Genomic DNA, 18,560 nt, shown 5'->3' with positions numbered 1-18,560 from the left:
GTCTTAGTGTCTTCAGCCAGGGCGAGCTATCTGGCTTCCAGCCCCTGGCACTCGCTCCTGCTCCTACAGAGCTCCTAGTTCTTGCTTTCCCTGTGTCTGCTGTCCTCCAGACTGGACTGCGTCTCTGTCTGGGACTTCACTCTGTCTGTCTAACCCCGCCCCAGACCCAGTTTATAAGGGCAGATTCCTCCCCTCCCAGGTCTGGGCGGGCAGTGTTGCATGCTTGAGGGCTCCTGACCAGGAGACCTCCCACTTGCTCCCAGACATAATATTTCTATTACTGTGGTAACCAGACCCCTGGGGTGCCACATGTATGTTTAAATATTAAATTAATACTGAGCTGAGTCTTATTAAGGATTTTTTCCTGTTTGCTTATACTCTTAGTCCCTTATTGGGTGGAGAGGTGGGGCGTTTTCTACCCCCTTTTTTTTGGTCCTCTCTCTCCCTAGATTTTTTGTGAGCATTGACCCTATATCAACTTGCATGCGTGAGATTTTAGCATTGGGGATGTATCCTGGTCCATGTGTGCCCACAAATGCTTGACTCCTCTTTTCCTCCTTGATTTCTATTCATCTGTGGTGTTGTAAAAAGATTTTTTAAATATATTTTTTCAATAAAGAATGATGCTACACACATTTGTAAGTGGTATTTGGATTTTATTTATCCAAGTTTAGGTTGTATTACAGAGTGAGGCAGTATTCTTGAAATTGCTAAGATATTGAGATGTGATCACAGAATCATCAAAAGTTTTGTTGCAAATAGTCAACAGAGTCGCAAAAAAAAACGTATTAAGAAAAAAAGACGCACATTAACTGCAAAAGATTTGAGAAGAATCAAACGTGAAGTGACCAGGAAGTCATTATCCTTCAGTGCTGTCATATTCCAGAGCTGTAACCTCCCTGAAGTGCCCAGAAGTACAAGGTGTACAGTGCTCAGAGACATGGCCAAGGTAAGGAAGGCTGAACTCCACCACCACTGAGAAAGACACAGTAGTGAAAATATCTTAATACAGATTGTTCAAAGGTTTTATTGACAGATGAGATGAGAGTGACTCGTGATGGATGGGCCTATGGCTGGGCCAGTAATGGCACAGACCTCCACTTCTACTCAGACGCCAGCAAGGTGGAGGTGGGGTACAGCTATTGGCTAGTCTGGTATTCTTAAAGATGAGCTGGTTGGACCTTCTCGGGTTGAAAATGGACTGAAAATCAACTCCCAAACCTACGGCCAGTTTTAGAATGACACTTTCTTAAAGCAGAGGAACAGGAAAAAAATCAGCATTTTTCACGAAAACTGTGTTTTTTATACAGGACAATGCTACAACACAGCAATCAAAGTCTCCATTGCTTGGCTGCCAGTAAAGGCCTTAAAGATGAAAGAATAATGACACAGCCCCTTCCTCACCTGACCTAAACCCTAATGAGAACTTGTAGGCCCTTAAACAGTAGATTTACGTTTAAGTAAAACAGTCACCTCTCTGAACAATGTCTGGGAGGCAGTGGTTGGTGCCATCCAAAAAAGTTAATTGTCAACAGATTAAGAAACTCCATGTATGGAGATTATGACTGTTATTGACAAGAAGGACGACTATATTGGTCACTGTTACATTTTTGAAATGTCAGAAATGTATTTTTGTTCATTGAACATATAACTGCTGCACATGAGGTTCTTAATTTAACATTCTGATCAGACTGTATGAAGCCCACTGCCATGTCACGGCAAATCTCTAAGAACCTCATGTTCAGTTTTATATATTTTTGCCGAGAGGCATTAGATCAAATGTATGATTTTTTGGAGGTGCGGTCTGACGCGCCCTCTGGGCCATATTCTTTAGGGGAATACCCGGAGCCGGATCAGATGGGAGTTGTAGTCTTCCGAGTGGCTGTGACCCGGTCCGTGCCCAGGGTGTCAAACTCAGTTGTATGTGGCAGTCCTACAGATGTTATAAAGTTCTTAATGTCGACTACGCCACCCGTTGTATTGCGGTCACTATGGCCGCCGCTGCAGCAGGGTCCGCTGAGGCTGATGGTGTTGGTGCAGCTTTTGATAGTATAACCCCCAACGGGTGGGGTATAGCCTCAGGGGGTCAGGTGCAGAGGATGGGGGTTGTGGTGGTGCAGCATAGATGTTAAGTGAAGACAGAGTCGGGTTGTGCAGTTTAGGGTATTTACTCACTGCTGATGTTCCGGTCACTCCAGCTTCAAGTGACCACCCGAGCCGTGCTGCGTCCACCAGGTCCTGGATTCAGCAAACCCCCAAACAAGTCCGGAGCGTGACCCTGAGCTCTCCTTCTGTCCTTTCCTCTGGCCGTCCCCACTAGTGATCCACCTAGGTCCAGCTCCCTCGGGCCTTCTGTTGGGAGACCCTTGGCCTTGGGTTCCCTGACCCTCCACGTGGTATGCCTTCGGGGTGGATGTGGTGGGTGGCCGTGGCAGACGCTGCCCACGGCCTCCGGTCTCTGGCTAGGGTGTGCTTTTGCCCCCACCAGTTTGGGATCCGGTACCCTATTGCCGACTCTTCACCCGGGGATTGAATTTGGGTTCTCAGAGTCCTCTCTTTGTCCCCTCTGGGTCTTTCCTTCTCTGCTCCACTCTCTCTCTGCAGGCTCATCTGGACCTCTGCTTCTTACTCTGACAGACTGACCCTGATCTTTGATGGTGCCCACCTTATATACACCCTCTATGTGTGAGCTCAGGCGACCAGCACCCAATGAGCTCCTATCTTTACCCAGGCTGCTCCCCCTATCTGCCCCTACACTACTTGGGATGTTCCACCCCCCTCCCACTCCAGCCAGGAACAGACTCGGTCGTACCTGCACATTTCTAAGTGGGAGTACCGTCGGCCTGCTCCTCGGAAATGGGATGTGTGTAGTGCATGCAGCCTACCGAGCTCAGGTCCACACTCCATCCTTACCCGGGAGTGGAATATCACACCTCTGGGTTGAGGTGCAATACCCCTGTAGCAGCCGAATCCTCAGGGTGCTACATTCCCCCCTGGTAAATCACAGCACGTCCTCGGGCTGTAAGAACAAAACACCATAAAACATACAAATTTTTTTTTTTTTCATATAAACAACATAGTAAAAACATATAAAATAACATACATCAGCAGCATAAAACATTCTCGTCGCCTCTGGCTCCTCCTCCGGTCACTGTGCAACGTGTGACCGGGTACAGTGCGACAGTCTTTTCTTGAAAAATGGTTTTCCTATAAAACCGGTAGGGGGCGCTTTAGGAAGCGCAACTATATACAAAAGGGAAGGTGGCCGCTCTCAGTCCTCGGCCAGTGGGATTTAAGGGTTAAACGGGTAAACAGTTCACACTTGCTGGTCCCAACGGGGACTATATTAGCAACAGTTACAGTTCACGGTGCCCCGACGGGCAACTATATACAGCTTGTACTCTGCTGTACTTAACAACGGCGTCCTCCTGCTCTTTCTTTATGGTTACCTTTGGCTTCAGACCCGTCCGGGTCCTCTTGCTCTTCCTCCTCACACCGCAGCTCTTCCTCCGTCAGACGATGCACATGGAGGGCGTAGGGTCCTTTGGCACACTTGTGCCGGGTGAAGGTGACCTCGTCCCCGATGTAAAGGTCACGACCTCTGTGTCCCTCCGGTAGGTGGGACTCAACGTCTCTCCTGGTTACGAAGACGTCGCCTAGGGTGCGGTGGTCTCGGATAAAGCCCCACCCATGCTGCATGTTAAACTTGATCACAGTCCCGGTGGTGCGGGGACTATGCGCTGCACGGGGGTCTCTCCTGGCCCGGCTCTTCTGCTCCGCGCTCCTTATTTGAGCTTGCTGTTCCCGGACCCGCCTCTCTCTCCGCTCCCTCTCGAAGACCTCGAGCTGTTGGCGGCAGCACTCAGCACGCTCCGCTGCAGCTGCCCGAGTCTCCTGAGTGAACCCCATGAGGTCTTCTCCGGTGGGGTCCCACTCAAACTGGGTCTCTTCTAGCGGGGGCGAGATCCTCTTTACGGGCTTTGGAGCCGGGATCAGGGGTGCACACATGGCCCCAGCCTTCCTCTGCCGTTCCAGTTCATGATATTCCTGGGGCCAGATGAAAGGCTGCCCATCCGGGCACGTGTGTTGGGTAAACAGGTCCTCTCCCAGATGCGGCACTCTTGGTCTTATGGGCGCGGTGGTGTTAGCGCCCGGGTTGCCCGGGCCTTGCGGCCAGGCCTGGGGTATCTGGAAGGTGAAGGGCACCGTAAGGACAGCGGCGCCCTGGGCTACTTGGCCCTGCGACCAGGCCGGGGGCTCCGCGGAGGTAGGGGGCGCTGTTTGTATTGCGGCGCCCGGGGGTACTAGGCCTTGCGACCAGGCTGGTGGTACTTCCTGCTTGGTCACGCTCGGGGTCGAGGCGTGTGACGTCACAGGGGTCGCGGCTCCCGTTTGAGGCCTAGTCTGCGGCGGTGACGTTGCAGCGACGGGCACGGCAGGATAGACTTCGGGCTCTGCGACGGGGAGCTGGGGCAGGTACGCGGTTTCCCGGTTTGGGGTATAGACGTCCCCTTTACCTGCCTCCACTCGTTCGGCTCCCTTCTCGGCGCCGTCTCCGGCCTTCAGTCCTCCCGCGCCATCCTCAGAGGCGGTCTGTCTCCTCGTCTCGGGTGGCGTGCTCCGCTGACAGGTCTCGGTCTGCTGGGCCATCTCACGGCTCCACTCCGCCAACGTCTCTCGCTGCACCCGGGCCATCCTCCTTGCGAGGCCCTCCAGAGCGGTCTGCGCACACTCCCGGTCTCGGGGGAGCTGTGCTAGGACCTCCACTAGGCCTAGTGAGGTCGTTGCTTCCAGCAGGCTCCTGACCAACGGGTCGGTGCTGCTCTGCTCTCCTTCCTCTGTTTCTAGCAGGCTCCTGGCCAACGGGCCGGTGCTGCTCTGCTCTCTCGCCATCTCCGGGTAAGCTCCTCCGATACTCTTCTCCAGGCTTCTTGCCTCCGGGTGCGCTCGCTCCAGACTGCTCCAAGCGACACCCATCTTTGTTCTCCCTTTCTCAGTCCTCCCACTTCGAGGGCGGTCCCGGGGCCACTTGGTGATTGTCAGCTCCAGGGGCAGTTCTTTCACGCTGACAGACACCTCTAGCATCACAGTCTCTGTTGGTGGGGGCGGTTTCCACTTTTGGCGCCATTTTCGGTCCTGGCCCACGATGGGAGGCGGCCTCTTGCCATCCTCTGGCACGCCCATAATGGCATCCGCTCTGACAAGGCGGGAAACCTTTGGAAATGGCGGGAATCGTCTCCCAGTGGCGGGAAACTCTGCAGATGGCGGGAAAAAGCTGTTAATGGCGGACAACCGGCGGGAATCGATCTGTGATGGAGTCCGATGGCGGGGACCCTCCGGAACCGGCAGGAGACTTCTTTTTGAGGTAAACTCGTTCTTTTCTTCAGGCACACAGTACCCGGGTGTTGCGGGCACGTAATCCTGCCGACTACGCCAAAGTTGACGCGCCCCCTGGGCCATATTCTTTAGGGGAATACCCGGAGCCGGATCAGATGGGAGTTGTAGTCTTCCGAGTGGCTGTGACCCGGTCCGTGCCCAGGGTGTCAAACTCAGTTGTATGTGGCAGTCCTACAGATGTTATAAAGTTCTTAATGTCGACTACGCCACCCGTTGTATTGCGGTCACTATGGCCGCCGCTGCAGCAGGGTCCGCTGAGGCTGATGGTGTTGGTGCAGCTTTTGATAGTATAACCCCCAACGGGTGGGGTATAGCCTCAGGGGGTCAGGTGCAGAGGATGGGGGTTGTGGTGGTGCAGCATAGATGTTAAGTGAAGACAGAGTCGGGTTGTGCAGTTTAGGGTATTTACTCACTGCTGATGTTCCGGTCACTCCAGCTTCAAGTGACCACCCGAGCCGTGCTGCGTCCACCAGGTCCTGGATTCAGCAAACCCCCAAACAAGTCCAGAGCGTGACCCTGAGCTCTCCTTCTGTCCTTTCCTCTGGCCGTCCCCACTAGTGATCCACCTAGGTCCAGCTCCCTCGGGCCTTCTGTTGGGAGACCCTTGGCCTTGGGTTCCCTGACCCTCCACGTGGTATGCCTTCGGGGTGGATGTGGTGGGTGGCCGTGGCAGACGCTGCCCACGGCCTCCGGTCTCTGGCTAGGGTGTGCTTTTGCCCCCACCAGTTTGGGATCCGGTACCCTATTGCCGACTCTTCACCCGGGGATTGAATTTGGGTTCTCAGAGTCCTCTCTTTGTCCCCTCTGGGTCTTTCCTTCTCTGCTCCACTCTCTCTCTGCAGGCTCATCTGGACCTCTGCTTCTTACTCTGACAGACTGACCCTGATCTTTGATGGTGCCCACCTTATATACACCCTCTATGTGTGAGCTCAGGCGACCAGCACCCAATGAGCTCCTATCTTTACCCAGGCTGCTCCCCCTATCTGCCCCTACACTACTTGGGATGTTCCACCCCCCTCCCACTCCAGCCAGGAACAGACTCGGTCGTACCTGCACATTTCTAAGTGGGAGTACCGTCGGCCTGCTCCTCGGAAATGGGATGTGTGTAGTGCATGCAGCCTACCGAGCTCAGGTCCACACTCCATCCTTACCCGGGAGTGGAATATCACACCTCTGGGTTGAGGTGCAATACCCCTGTAGCAGCCGAATCCTCAGGGTGCTACACGGTCCATGCTCTTTTAAGGCGGGAACCATTAGGACTCACTAAGAGGTTTGCTGTGATGTAGCAGTGGACTTCATACAGTCTGATCAGAATGTTAAACTAAGAATATAAGTTATACATATTTTTGCTGAGAGGCATTAGATCAACGTAAGATTTTTTGGAGGTGCGGTTTATGTTCTTTTTTTTGTAGGACCGGATACTGATGCTGGTTCAGACAGTATGGATTCTGGATCACCAGACAGGGTGGACAATGGTGCTGGTTCAGACAGTGCGGGTTCTGCAACACTAGACAGGACAGACACTGATGCTGGTTTAGACTAGACGGGTTCAGGAAGGCAGAACTGGTTCAGGTTCAGAGTAACAAGACCAGTACGGGAACAGAGACCTGACAGCTTACAGACAAATTAATCACATGTTGCTCAGGCACCTCCCTACAGGGGAAGGTGCCTTAAATACTTAGTGCCTCCCAGCTATTGGTTGGAGACACATTAGGAGTGCTTATTCTACACCTTTAAGAAGCGGGGAGCGTGAGTGCCCTAAGCGTGCTGCCAGGAGACCTGCGCAGCGTGCTCAGGTCCTGGGACATGGGAGCCACGCAGAGAGCCGGAGCAGAGGACACAGCTATATGGTCGAGGCGGTGAGCATGTCGGTGTCCCTGCTGGGAGTAGGGAGAGGAACCATGCAGAGATACCGGCATTACACATACTTTTTTCCTATACAACATTACCTGTAAGTAAGTCTCTTTTCACCAATTGAGGCTCTTCATTGAGAGGCAGTATTCTCCTTTCCAATTAGTGATGTCTGATACCTGAAAGTTGTATTATTCAGAGGACTTATTGCTAATTTAAAAAAATAAACTCACAAATCTCCAAACCTTTTTGAAAAACAATATTTTTATTATGAACTGTTGGCCCGCAACAAAGAGCCCTCCAGGGGCTTATAAGACACTTGTAAACTTAAATTATTTAGCTATATACAAACATTTCTCCATTACAAATTCAACAATAACAATTTAGAATTGAAAATGTTTGTTAAAAATAATATTTTTCATTTGAAAATACAGAGAAGCAATCATTTTACAATTTTATTTACTTTTTTTGATAACTAATTTAATCTAAAAAAAACTGTGACAAATCAAACATTTCCATATTTTTGCACCATAACATCTTTAGGTCCAACATTGATCATCTATATATTGAATAGTTATAGCAAAAAAATGCAGTTTTTTGTTTGCACAAATGTAATTTGTAAAATTCTGCCACTATTTAAATAAAGCATAAAGGCTTAAAAGGGTTGTCAAGTTGACAATTTTTAACTTAAAAATGTCCTGAATGGCTTTTGAAAAAAAAACAAAAATTATGCCTCCAAATTTCTGGAAGCTCCAATTCCAATTGTCCCCCATTATTCTTTACTTGCTGGTCCATCTCAACACACAGGAAATGTGTTTAGCTAATCACTGGCTTCAGCGATGACCTGTCTCAGCGAGTGATTGACTGCAGCGGTCACATGACTATGTGTATTTGACATCACCACAGCAGCATGAAATAGAAACCAGAGGGAAAATAGGCAGCACTGTAACAAGAGCGGCTGGGGATCAGTGATGTGAGTATTGCTTCTTTGATTTTTTTTAACCCATATTTTTTTAAAAATGTCGAAGAGTACAAACAATTTTAATATATGGCTATTTAGTGATCGGTAAGAAAAAAAACAAAAAACTTCAAATACCATACAGATTTTTTTTTTTTTTTTTTTAAACTTTTAAACACAATTTTTTTTATTTTTTAACACTGAGGAAGTTACTGTTGATAAGTTAAAATTAGGAATTATTAGGATTTCTATGTTTTAAATAGTTCTTACAATATATCATAATTTCAAGTAGTAGGAGCTTCTTACTATAACCCTCAAGAGGGGTCTGTGCTAACACTAGAATAGAAACTTTCTCGTAAATTAAAGAGGTGGTCCAAAGCTGAAAAACAAGAGTGGCTGAATTCTTCCAAAACAGCGCCACATCTGGCCATTGCTTGTGCCTGGCAAAAAAAAAAAGTTTTTTTTTCACAGCAATTCTGCAATGAAAGTAGCCTTGTTTTTCCAATCACCCAATAAAATCAATCTGAAGTTCATAGATCTGACCAAATGTGCAATATATCTGTAAATATTAATCCAAACCTTATATAGTTCAATCAGGCAGTCAGTGGCTAGAATGATATTTATCCCTCTGCCCTCATTGCCTGAAATCATAACAAGATTAGGATTGTTTTGTTTTCCAGTTTTTACATTCAAGAACTTTTTTCAACATTAGAAATACCACCCAAAAAAGTCCTTGACTTCCAAATTTTTTTAAAAAGTGAATGACAGGTTAATGAGAGTAGTTACTAATCAATAGCTCGTCACAGTATCACCATACAACAATGCCGTTGTGCCCTCAGGGGTGGTCCTCTCATGGTGTATTACCAATCTTGACTTGACTTTTGTTTAACAAACCGGAGGGATATATAATATAATGCAAGAAAACCAGCAATGATGCCGATAAGTACGAGAAACGAGACGTACAGTGGATACTTGTCCGAGTCCAAGCTTTGGATAATCTGTGCAAGTGATAAGATAGGAATTGTTATTAATGATTACATCACAATGTTGCAAAATAAAAAGAAAATGATTACTCATTGGTAGAGGGCTCAAATGGGCCAACATGTGCACACTATACATATATATACATATATATATATATATATATATATATATATATATATATATATACACGCTCAAGATTGAATACTGGTAACTCAACATGAACTTGATCCCCATAGACTATGACAGTAAAAAGTTAAAAGTACATATATATACAGTGTATATATATATATATATATATATATATATATATATATATACATATATATATATATAAATATATATATATATATGTATATATATATATATATATCTTGTCCCATTGTATGTAATACAGGTGGATACAACAACACATTCCAACACTTGCTAAAATTTCACATCTTCTTCATTTTGCATTTTTTCATAAAAACAGAATTAAGTGCAATTCTTTGCACAAATATCACAGGCAACGTCCAATCAACCAACGCATTTCACGCACTGTTGCTACTTACTTATGGCTAATGATGTTTTTATACCCCTTTAGTGCGTATAATAAACTAGTTTAAACCCTTTTTCTGGATGAAAATTGTTCTTCACTATAATCTGAGATTTTTGTCTCAAGCGGTTGGGTAACAGAAAGAGGATCTAGTCAAACAGTGGAAGAGCAGTCTTCCAAATCCAGTTACGTTTCGCACTTATTCCTGAGATCACAAGGAGGTTTGGGCCTTGTCCCCTTGCATGACTCCCTCTACACCTCTAGAGCACAGCTGTGTTTTTCATGTTTATTATTTTTTAACCCCTTCAGGACCCAGCCTATTTTGACCCTAAAGACCTTGGCATTTTTGTCAATTCTGACCAGTGTCCCTTTACGAAGTAAAAACTCTGGAACACTTCAACGGATCCTAGCGATTCTGAGAATGTTTTTTCGTGACATATTGGGCTTCATGTTAGTATTAAATTTAGGTCGATAATATTTGCGTTTATTTGTGAAAAAATCAAAAATATGGGAAAAATTTAGAAAATTTAGCAATTTTCAAATTTTGAATTTTTATTCTGCTAAACTAGAGAGCGATGTGACACAAAATAGTTAATAAATAACATTTCCCACATGTCTACTTTACATCAGCACAATTTTGGAAAAAAAAAAAAATTTTGGTAGGAAGTTAGAAGGGTTCAAAGTTCATCAGCAGATTTTCTTTTTTTCCAGCAAAATTTGCAAAGCCATTTTTTTTAGTGACCACATCACATTTGAAGTCCCTTTGAGGGGTGTACATGACAGAAAACACCCAAAAATGACACCATTCCAAAAACTGCACCCCTCAAGCTACTCAAAACTACATTCAAGAAGATTATTAACCCTTCAGGTGCATCACAGGAACTAAAGCCACATGGAAGAAAAGAATGAACATTTTTATTTTTCTAACAAAAATTTTCTTTTAGCCTAAATTTTTTAATTTTCACATGGGTAACAGGATAAAATGCATCCTAAAATTTGTTGGTCAATTTCTCCTGAGTACACTGATACCTCATATGTGGTCATAAACCACTGTTTGGGCACACGGCAGGGCTCAGAAGGGAAGGAGCGCCATTTTACTTTTTGAATGGAAAATTAGCTCCAAAAGTCAAATTAAAAATTTAGGCTAAAAGAAAATTTTTGTGAAAAAAAAAGTACTTTTTTGTTTTCACAGATCATTTTGTGAAGCACCTGGGGGTTCCAAGTGCTCACTATGCATCTAGATAGGTGCCTTGGGGGGTCTAGTTTCCAAAATGGGGTCACTTGTGGGGGAGCTCCAATGTTTGGGCACACAGCGGCTCTCCAAAAGCAACATGGTGTCCGCTAACAAATTGTCGACTCAAATTGTTAGAAGACACCATGTTGCGTTTGGAGAGCCGCTGTGTGCCCAAACATTGGAGCTCCCCCACAAGTCACCCCATTTTGGAAACTAGACCCCCCAAGGCACTTACCTAGATGCATAGTGAGCACTTGAAACCCCCAGGTCCTTCACAAATTAATCCGTAAAAATAAAAAAGTGTTTTTTTTTCCACTTTTTCATTTTTATGAATCAATTTGTGAAGCACCTGGGGGTTCCAAGTGCTCACTATGCATCTAGATAGGTGTCTTGGGGGGTCTAGTTTCCAAAATGGGGTCACTTGTTGGTGAGCTCCAATGTTTGGGCACACAGGGACTCTACAAACGCAAAGGGTTCCAATTTGTTAGCGGACACCATTGTGTAGTGCATGTCAGGTTGGTGTGCGGTGTGGTATATTGTAGTGCATACACCACACACACACACACACACACACAACACACACACACACACAATCTCATACACTACAACACACACACACCAACCTGACATAGCCTCCTCAGCTGAGTACGCCCTAGACTGGGATGAGCGGGACGGGCGGGACATTTTGTGTGCTTTGTGCGTGTGTAAAAAAAAAAAAAAAAAATCAAAACTTTATTATAGTGTGAGTGTACGTGTGTGTGCTTGGTGTAACCTTCTGCAGTCACGTGTGGGGGCGGTCAGGCGTAGGGGCCGGTCAGGCGTAGGGGGCGGTCAGGCGTAGGGGGCGGTCAGGCGTAGGGGGCGGTCAGGCGTAGGGGCGGTCAGGAGTAGAGGGCGGTCAGGCGTAGGGGGGGGTCAGGCGTAGGGGCGGTCAGGCGTAGGGGGCGGTCAGGCGTAGGGGGCGGTCAGACGTAGGGGGCGGTCAGACGTATGGGGCGGTCAGACGTATGGGGCGGTCAGACGTAGGAGGGGGCTGAGGAGATGGAGGAGCCAGAAGCAGCAGCAAGGGGGGTGATCACTGGGGCAGGAGCCGGCAGCAGCAAGGGGGGGTAGGAGGCCGGCAGCATCGGGGGGGTGATTACTGGGGCAGAAAGGGGAGCAGGAGCTGGCAGGAGCAGGGGGCTGATTACTGGGTTTTCGGGGGGGGGTGATCACTGGGAACAGGGGGGGGTGAACACTGGGAACAGGGGGGGTGAACACTGGGGGAGGGGGTGATTATTGGGAGGTGGGGGGTGATATCACTGGGACTGGGGGATGGTGGGTTTGATCACAGGAGCAGGGCATTTACACTGAGCCTGCTGCTGCTGTGATCACAGTCCACCGGCTGTCAGAAGGAGAGCAGCAGCCGGTGGATGAAGACGTGGGAGAGGGAGCGGAGGTCGGGGTGCAGGTATGAAAGTGGAGGGGGGGTGGAGAGGGGGGCGGGGGGGGTCGCGGGGGGGTGGAGGGGGGGGTCGGGGGGAGTGGCGGCAATACTTACCGCTGATCAGCGGTGGCGGCGGCAGACGCGATCCACAGGGTCCACAGCAGGGGGTCCGCAGCAGGGGGTCTGCAGCAGGGGGTCCACAGCAGGGGGTCCACAGCAGGGGGTCCACAGCAGACGATCTAGGGTTGGGAAGGTGCTGGGAGGTTTCAGCCATCCCTCCATATCTGATTGGGGCTAGTATCCATGTGACGCTAGCCCCCCAATCAGATCTGGGGGGAGGGGGGGAACAGAGGTGACACTCCCCCCAGCCAATGGCTGATGCTGTAAGCATCAGGCAATGCCCAGATTCAAATATTACACCAATTTTCATTGGTGAAATATTTAATTCATACCGATTGGCAGTTTCACTAAAAGTGAAAATGAAACAGCCAATCGGAGGGGTCCCAGGCACGGGGGGGTTAATCCACCCCCCGGGGGGTCGACTTCAGGATGTCCAGTTGCAGTAGCAACTGTGACACCTGAGCGACCCCGCTCGCAGGCGCTGCAGGGGCTCTTTCCCTCCATGTCACAGACGCTGTGACATGGGTCGGGAACGAACTGTTTTCCATGTCACAAACGGTGTGACACGGGTCGGGAAGGGGTTAATATCAGTTTTAGGGGCACTACTTATAGATTGGGCGCTTCTCAAAATACTTCTCTCAGATCTTCTAGAGGTTCTGAGAGCTGTACAGGAGGAGATTCTATAAACCGTCCTATAGACACCATAGCCAAGGATCCTTCTGACATCAGCACTTTGATGTACGCCTTCTCAATATTAAAGAGGTTTTCCAATTTCAAAAAACTCTTGTCCCTCTGCTTCAGTTTTTTTAAAAAAACTTTGCTATATGCACCCTCCCCAGAACCAGCATGAGTCACCACCGCTGCTCATTTTCAACATGGACACAGTTTATTATATATACGGCATATTAGAACCAAGAACCAATGTGTCAACTATAAATTTGTTGAAACTGTGACTACGCTGAAGTCTTACCAATTCTCCAGGAATATTGATTGTGAAGTTTCGAACTTCAATTTGATATGTCATATCTGTAAACTGAACTTGCATGAGTCCTGCAAAACCCCAACGGAGAAAAGAGACAAAGGAGATCCAAAATGGCACTGCAAAAAAAGTAGCACAGATATATAAGTTCTACATATTTATGTTATCTTAATATTTTCAATTATATAAAATGATCTAATGTTTGCATTTTTTTCTTTTTATAGATGCCATTACTCCTCTGTGGTCAAATGCTGACATAAGTGCACATCATGTTAAAGGCATAGTAGTGCCAACATAGTTCCTTCCTCCCTAACTCCGTCTCTTCCTCCCTTCCTTCCTTCCTCCCTCCCTTCCTAACTCCGTCTCTCCCTCCCTTCCTTCCTTCCTTCCTTCGTAACTCTGTCTCTCTCTCTTCCTTCCTTCCTAACTCAGCCTCTCCCTCCCCTGCTTCCTTCCACCCTAACTCCGTCTCTCCCTCCCTTTCTTCGTCTCTACCTTTCTTCCTTCCACCCTAACTTCGTATCTCCCTCCCTCCCTCCCTCCCTTCCTTCTTTCCTCCCTCCCTAACTCCGTCTCTTCCTCCTTTCCTTCCTTCCTTCGTAACTCTGTCTCTCTCTCTTCCTTCCTTCCTAACTCAGCCTCTCCCTCCCCTGCTTCCTTCCACCCTAACTCCGTCTCTCCCTCCCTTTCTTCCTTTCTTCGTCTCTACCTTTCTTCCTTCCACCCTAACTTCGTATCTCCCTCCCTCCCTCCCTTCCTTCCTTCCTCCCTAACTCAGTCTCTCCCTCCCTTCCTTCCTTCAACCCTAACTCCATCTCTCCCTCCCTTTCTTCCTTCCTTCCTCCCTAACTTCATCTCTACCTTTCTTCTTACCTTCCTAACTCCGTCTCTCCCTCCTTTCCTCCCTTCCTTCCTCCCTAATTCCGTTTCTCTCTTCCTTCCTTCCTCCCTAACTCCATCTATCCCTCCCTTCCTTCCTCCCTAACCCCATCTCTCCCTCCCTTCCTTCCTCCCTAACTTTGTCTCTCTCTTCCTCCCTTTCTTCCTTCCTCCCTAACTTTGTCTCTCCCTCCCTTCCTTCCTCCCTAACTTTGTCTCTCCCTCCCTTCCTTCCTTCCTTCCTAACTCCATCTATCCCTCCCTTCCTTCCTCCCTTACTCTGTCTATCCTTCCCTTCCTTCCTAATTCCATCTCTCCCTACTTTTCTTCCTTCCTGCCTCCCTAACTTTGTCTCTCCCTCCCTTCTTTCCTCCTTAACTCCGTCTGTCCCTTCCTTCCTCCCTAACTCCGTCTCTCCCTCCCTCCCTAACTCCGTTTCTCCCTCCCTTCCTCACTAGCTCCATCTCTCCCACCCTTACTTCCTCCTTCCCTTCCTCCCTCCCTTCCTCCACCATTGAGAAAAGAGATGGACATTTGGATTTTAAATGATCTGATCCTTTGTTCCTCTGTAACATAACCCGCTGGCAGAGGTATCTGCACCTGTCAGTAGTCCCAGCTCCCCATTGAAATAACAAATTTTACAAGAGCATGATTCACAGTAATTCTGCAATTTTACCACAAATCATGGGCACATCCATTTTGCCATGTAGTTTTAGGTCCTAATCTACTAAACAGTTTTCAACCTAATTCGGCCAGAATAATGTTTGAAAGGTTGCAAAACGTTTGCAGAACTTGAAGATACGCAAACATTTTTGCAGATGTTGGCGTTTTTAACCTCCTCCTACAAACTCCACCAACGTTTTGAAAAGTGACATTAGTTTAGCAAGGAGGGATGCGACCAAGCACAAGTGACAAATTCATTAAAAATTTATGCAACAAACGTTTTGGAAATTAATATAGAAATGTACTCAATCCCTGAATGGGGTACATTTCTGTCTCTGTCAAACGGCATCTAAATTCATTGATGAATTTGGCGCATCTTACTTCAGCAGATCTTTAATCAAGAATGGTGTGCATAAAGCCAGTCTTGATAATTCGGGATCTTACTCCTATGTTGAAGGTATTTTCTAGGACTACAACATGGATGACCTTTCCTTAGGGTAAGCCATCACTATCAGAGCACTGGGGGTCCAACTCTTTGTAACTCCACCAATCAGCTGCCTGAAAGTCCGCTGTGTCCCCTTCATTTTTAGCAAGCAAGGCTTCATAGTTTGGGAGGTGGGAGCGCTTCTGATTGAAGCCGAGTCTCTTCGCATGAATGGGATTTAGCTGCAAAGATTTGCCGTCTCAATCCCAGCCAGTGCAAATGTACAGAACCATGGTTGTTAAAGGGGTATAACGCTCAGTACTCAACTGATTGATGGGGCTCAATAACCCATTCAATAACTACAAGCTGAGATCTTAAAATCCATTCGAAATTAATAAAATCAGATTATTTGAAAATTGCTAATTTTCATCCTATGATCGAAAAAATCTTTATTTGCTGAAACTAGAATATCATGGACGTCTCAACACATTGTATCGTGTTATATTAAATTGTAACACTAGATAATGAGTTTTGCACATTTCTTCTCCTTTGTAAACCTACCTTCCCAAAGAGTATCCAGCCTGATAATGAATCCCCCGGTCAGATATGAAGCGGTATAGATGGCATTACTCATGAAAGAAGAGATCTGTAGCGTTGGTAGCAGTGCCGACATCCACAAAGCCATGCAACGACTACAATAAACCACAAGCCACATCAGCAAGAAGTTTAAGAAGAAGCTATCCACCCCGGGGTTTAGATTTGCCAGCCAATATATAGGAACACTATAGAAAACTACAAAAGCAATGTGTTCTGGGAGCTCTCCGATAACCTGACAAAAGAAAATTAAAAGAAAATTAAATTTAGTTATATATTTTTATATAATTTTATTTCAATTGGATTCAAAAGAGGAAATCCACATTACTGTTCACATCCTGAAAGTGTGGTATCTATGAACAGTGGCATCAGAGCAGAGGTAACCACTAGGGATGAGCGGAAGTTCTGGTTCTGGTACCCGACCCGAACTTTAGCGCAATGTCCAGTTAGGGTACCAGAACAGTACCCAAACTTGAACCAGAACCTGAACCCCATTGAAAACAATGGAGACTCGAACTTTGGATCTGTTAAATCTCTCTCTTCCAGGACTTCTCTCACTTCCGGGAGAAGTCCATGTTCGGAGTCTTGCACCTGACGAGTCTTCGGTACGAACCCTGAACTTTTAAGTTTGGGTTTGCTCATCTCTAGTAACCACACAATACCTATATGATGAGGCTGAATAAGCCCAGAAGACCCAGAATAGATCTTCAGATACTAAGATGAAGTAGACATGATAGTGAACCGGATAAAGTATGTGTATAGGGCTTATGCTTCTACCACTAAAAATGGCTGCACCCACGTCTGCTGACATTGGACACATGAATAGGTCTACAAATGAAGCATTATTCCAGGGATAAGGTAACGCTAATCGACCTCAGTCAAGGGTAAAAAAAACATTTATTTGACTCACTATGAAACTAATAACAAGCATTCATTAGCATGTGGACGTTTTGCAGTTTTTTGCTTCTTCTTGCCCCAGAAGTTGTTGAAGTTTCAATTCACAGCGTGGTGGTTTGATTCTAATGGACGCTAAAGTAATGACTACATTGTAAAATCTAAAAAAAAATATTTATTCTCTTACCTTACTGTTGTTAAAATTATAGATTATTAAAGAGTTTTATTTCAGAAGATCATAGAACTTTCATGTTGATGAAAGGTTTTTAATCATAATAATAGATTTATTGTAATGCCAGACTCCACTAGACTCTACTAAAAACTTTCCCCACAATTTATTACTAAATTTCTCTTAGATTCTGCCTAACATTACGCTTTCGTATAAAGTGTATTTATTTATATGTGTATTTTTTTGTCATATCACTATCTATATTTTAAAGAAAATTTCAGAAAACGTACAATTTTCATTCACGAAGCCTAAGAATTGAGTCGTACTTCCTGTTCTTTACAGACACTTTTCAGGAGTCTCATTATCCTCACAGACAAAATTGCAATAAAAGGTAACACCTCTATATACAGTAGATAACATAAGATCCAGCACTTATAATCAGTGATGGTCACAGCTCACCTCCTCCCCCTCCCTTCACAATGACCTTTGTCCTGATGAAAGCATCCATACAATTCAGTAGGGTGTAATTTTATCTATTGCTGCAAATGTCCAACAAAAAGTAAGAGTCTAATATTAGGCCTAAAGGCCAGTGTGAAAAGACGTTTGATTTTTTTCTAGTATGAGTAAAAATATGAGAAAAAAAGTTGTATAATTTTTTTAAAAACACAATTAATATAAAAACCTGATTTAAACAGTAGGTCATTTTTGCTTTAACCAAAAAATTAAGCATAATGCCTCATCTAATTTTGGACATAATTCGGGAAGATCAGGCTAATTTGGAAGATATCTCTTATATAACTCCTTGAATGCTAAAATTACCTTAGCAAAAAAATATGGGGTAACAGAATACAATCCATCTTCCAATTCATGGAAAAGCATCGCTCTCTCTGAATGACCTGAAAGAAAATAATATACATTGAAGCAAAATGTGTTTTTAATTAGCAAATATTATGAATATTTTTTTCGATATATAAAGTGTAACACCATTTTGATTTAATCATCCAATCTCAAAGTCTGCTTTGTATGTTATTCATTTTAATCTCCTCCCATTTTGTCCTACTTCTGCCAATAGGATATACTGTGTGTGCTGCTTTGTGGTGGGAAGGTAACATGTTTGTGGATATTTGGCATCCACAGGTTTAACTTTGTAAAGACAAAGTACGATTGGCCAATAAAGATTTATTCCCATAGCTGGGGGGGTCAAAGCTATTTTGGGCATTTCTACTATTTCTCTACCGTCAGAAAATTAAGACAGACCTTAATAATTATAATTGTCAGCTCTTTCTCCCTTTTTATTTTATATCAGTTTTGCTTTTATGCTATGGCAACTTATTTTAGGTGTCTTTTTGTCCTTTTTATAAGGGCTTAATAGAACTAACTAGTAAGACTTAGACTTTTTCTAAGGACTTTAGTATGGCAACTTATTTTGTGTCTTCTTGTCCTTTTGCCAAGGCAA

The 18,560-nt window shown here is 45.7% G+C and overlaps 1 protein-coding gene across 1 annotated transcript in view; it reads right to left on the bottom strand.

Moving 5' to 3' along the window:
- Positions 1-7,531: 7,531 nt before the first annotated feature.
- The window catches only part of ABCG8 (ATP binding cassette subfamily G member 8), a 32,303-nt gene continuing 21,274 nt past the window's right edge, over positions 7,532-18,560 (bottom strand). The window contains exons 10-13 of the mRNA XM_073672040.1: positions 17,924-18,000; positions 16,009-16,276; positions 13,473-13,600; positions 7,532-9,204 (exon numbers count right to left, since the gene is read on the bottom strand). Coding sequence (XP_073528141.1) covers positions 9,067-9,204; positions 13,473-13,600; positions 16,009-16,276; positions 17,924-18,000 — 611 coding nt within the window. The 3' untranslated portion in view covers positions 7,532-9,066. The remainder of the gene's footprint in view (positions 9,205-13,472; positions 13,601-16,008; positions 16,277-17,923; positions 18,001-18,560) is intronic.

This window comes from Phyllobates terribilis, unplaced genomic scaffold (assembly GCF_046119375.1).
Source record: "Phyllobates terribilis strain yellow unplaced genomic scaffold, ASM4611937v1 Scaffold_3__8_contigs__length_932513732, whole genome shotgun sequence".
Classification (NCBI taxonomy): domain Eukaryota; kingdom Metazoa; phylum Chordata; class Amphibia; order Anura; family Dendrobatidae; genus Phyllobates; species Phyllobates terribilis.
The sequence above is the reverse complement of the archived record's forward strand: the minus strand, read 5'-3'. Positions and strand labels throughout refer to the sequence as shown.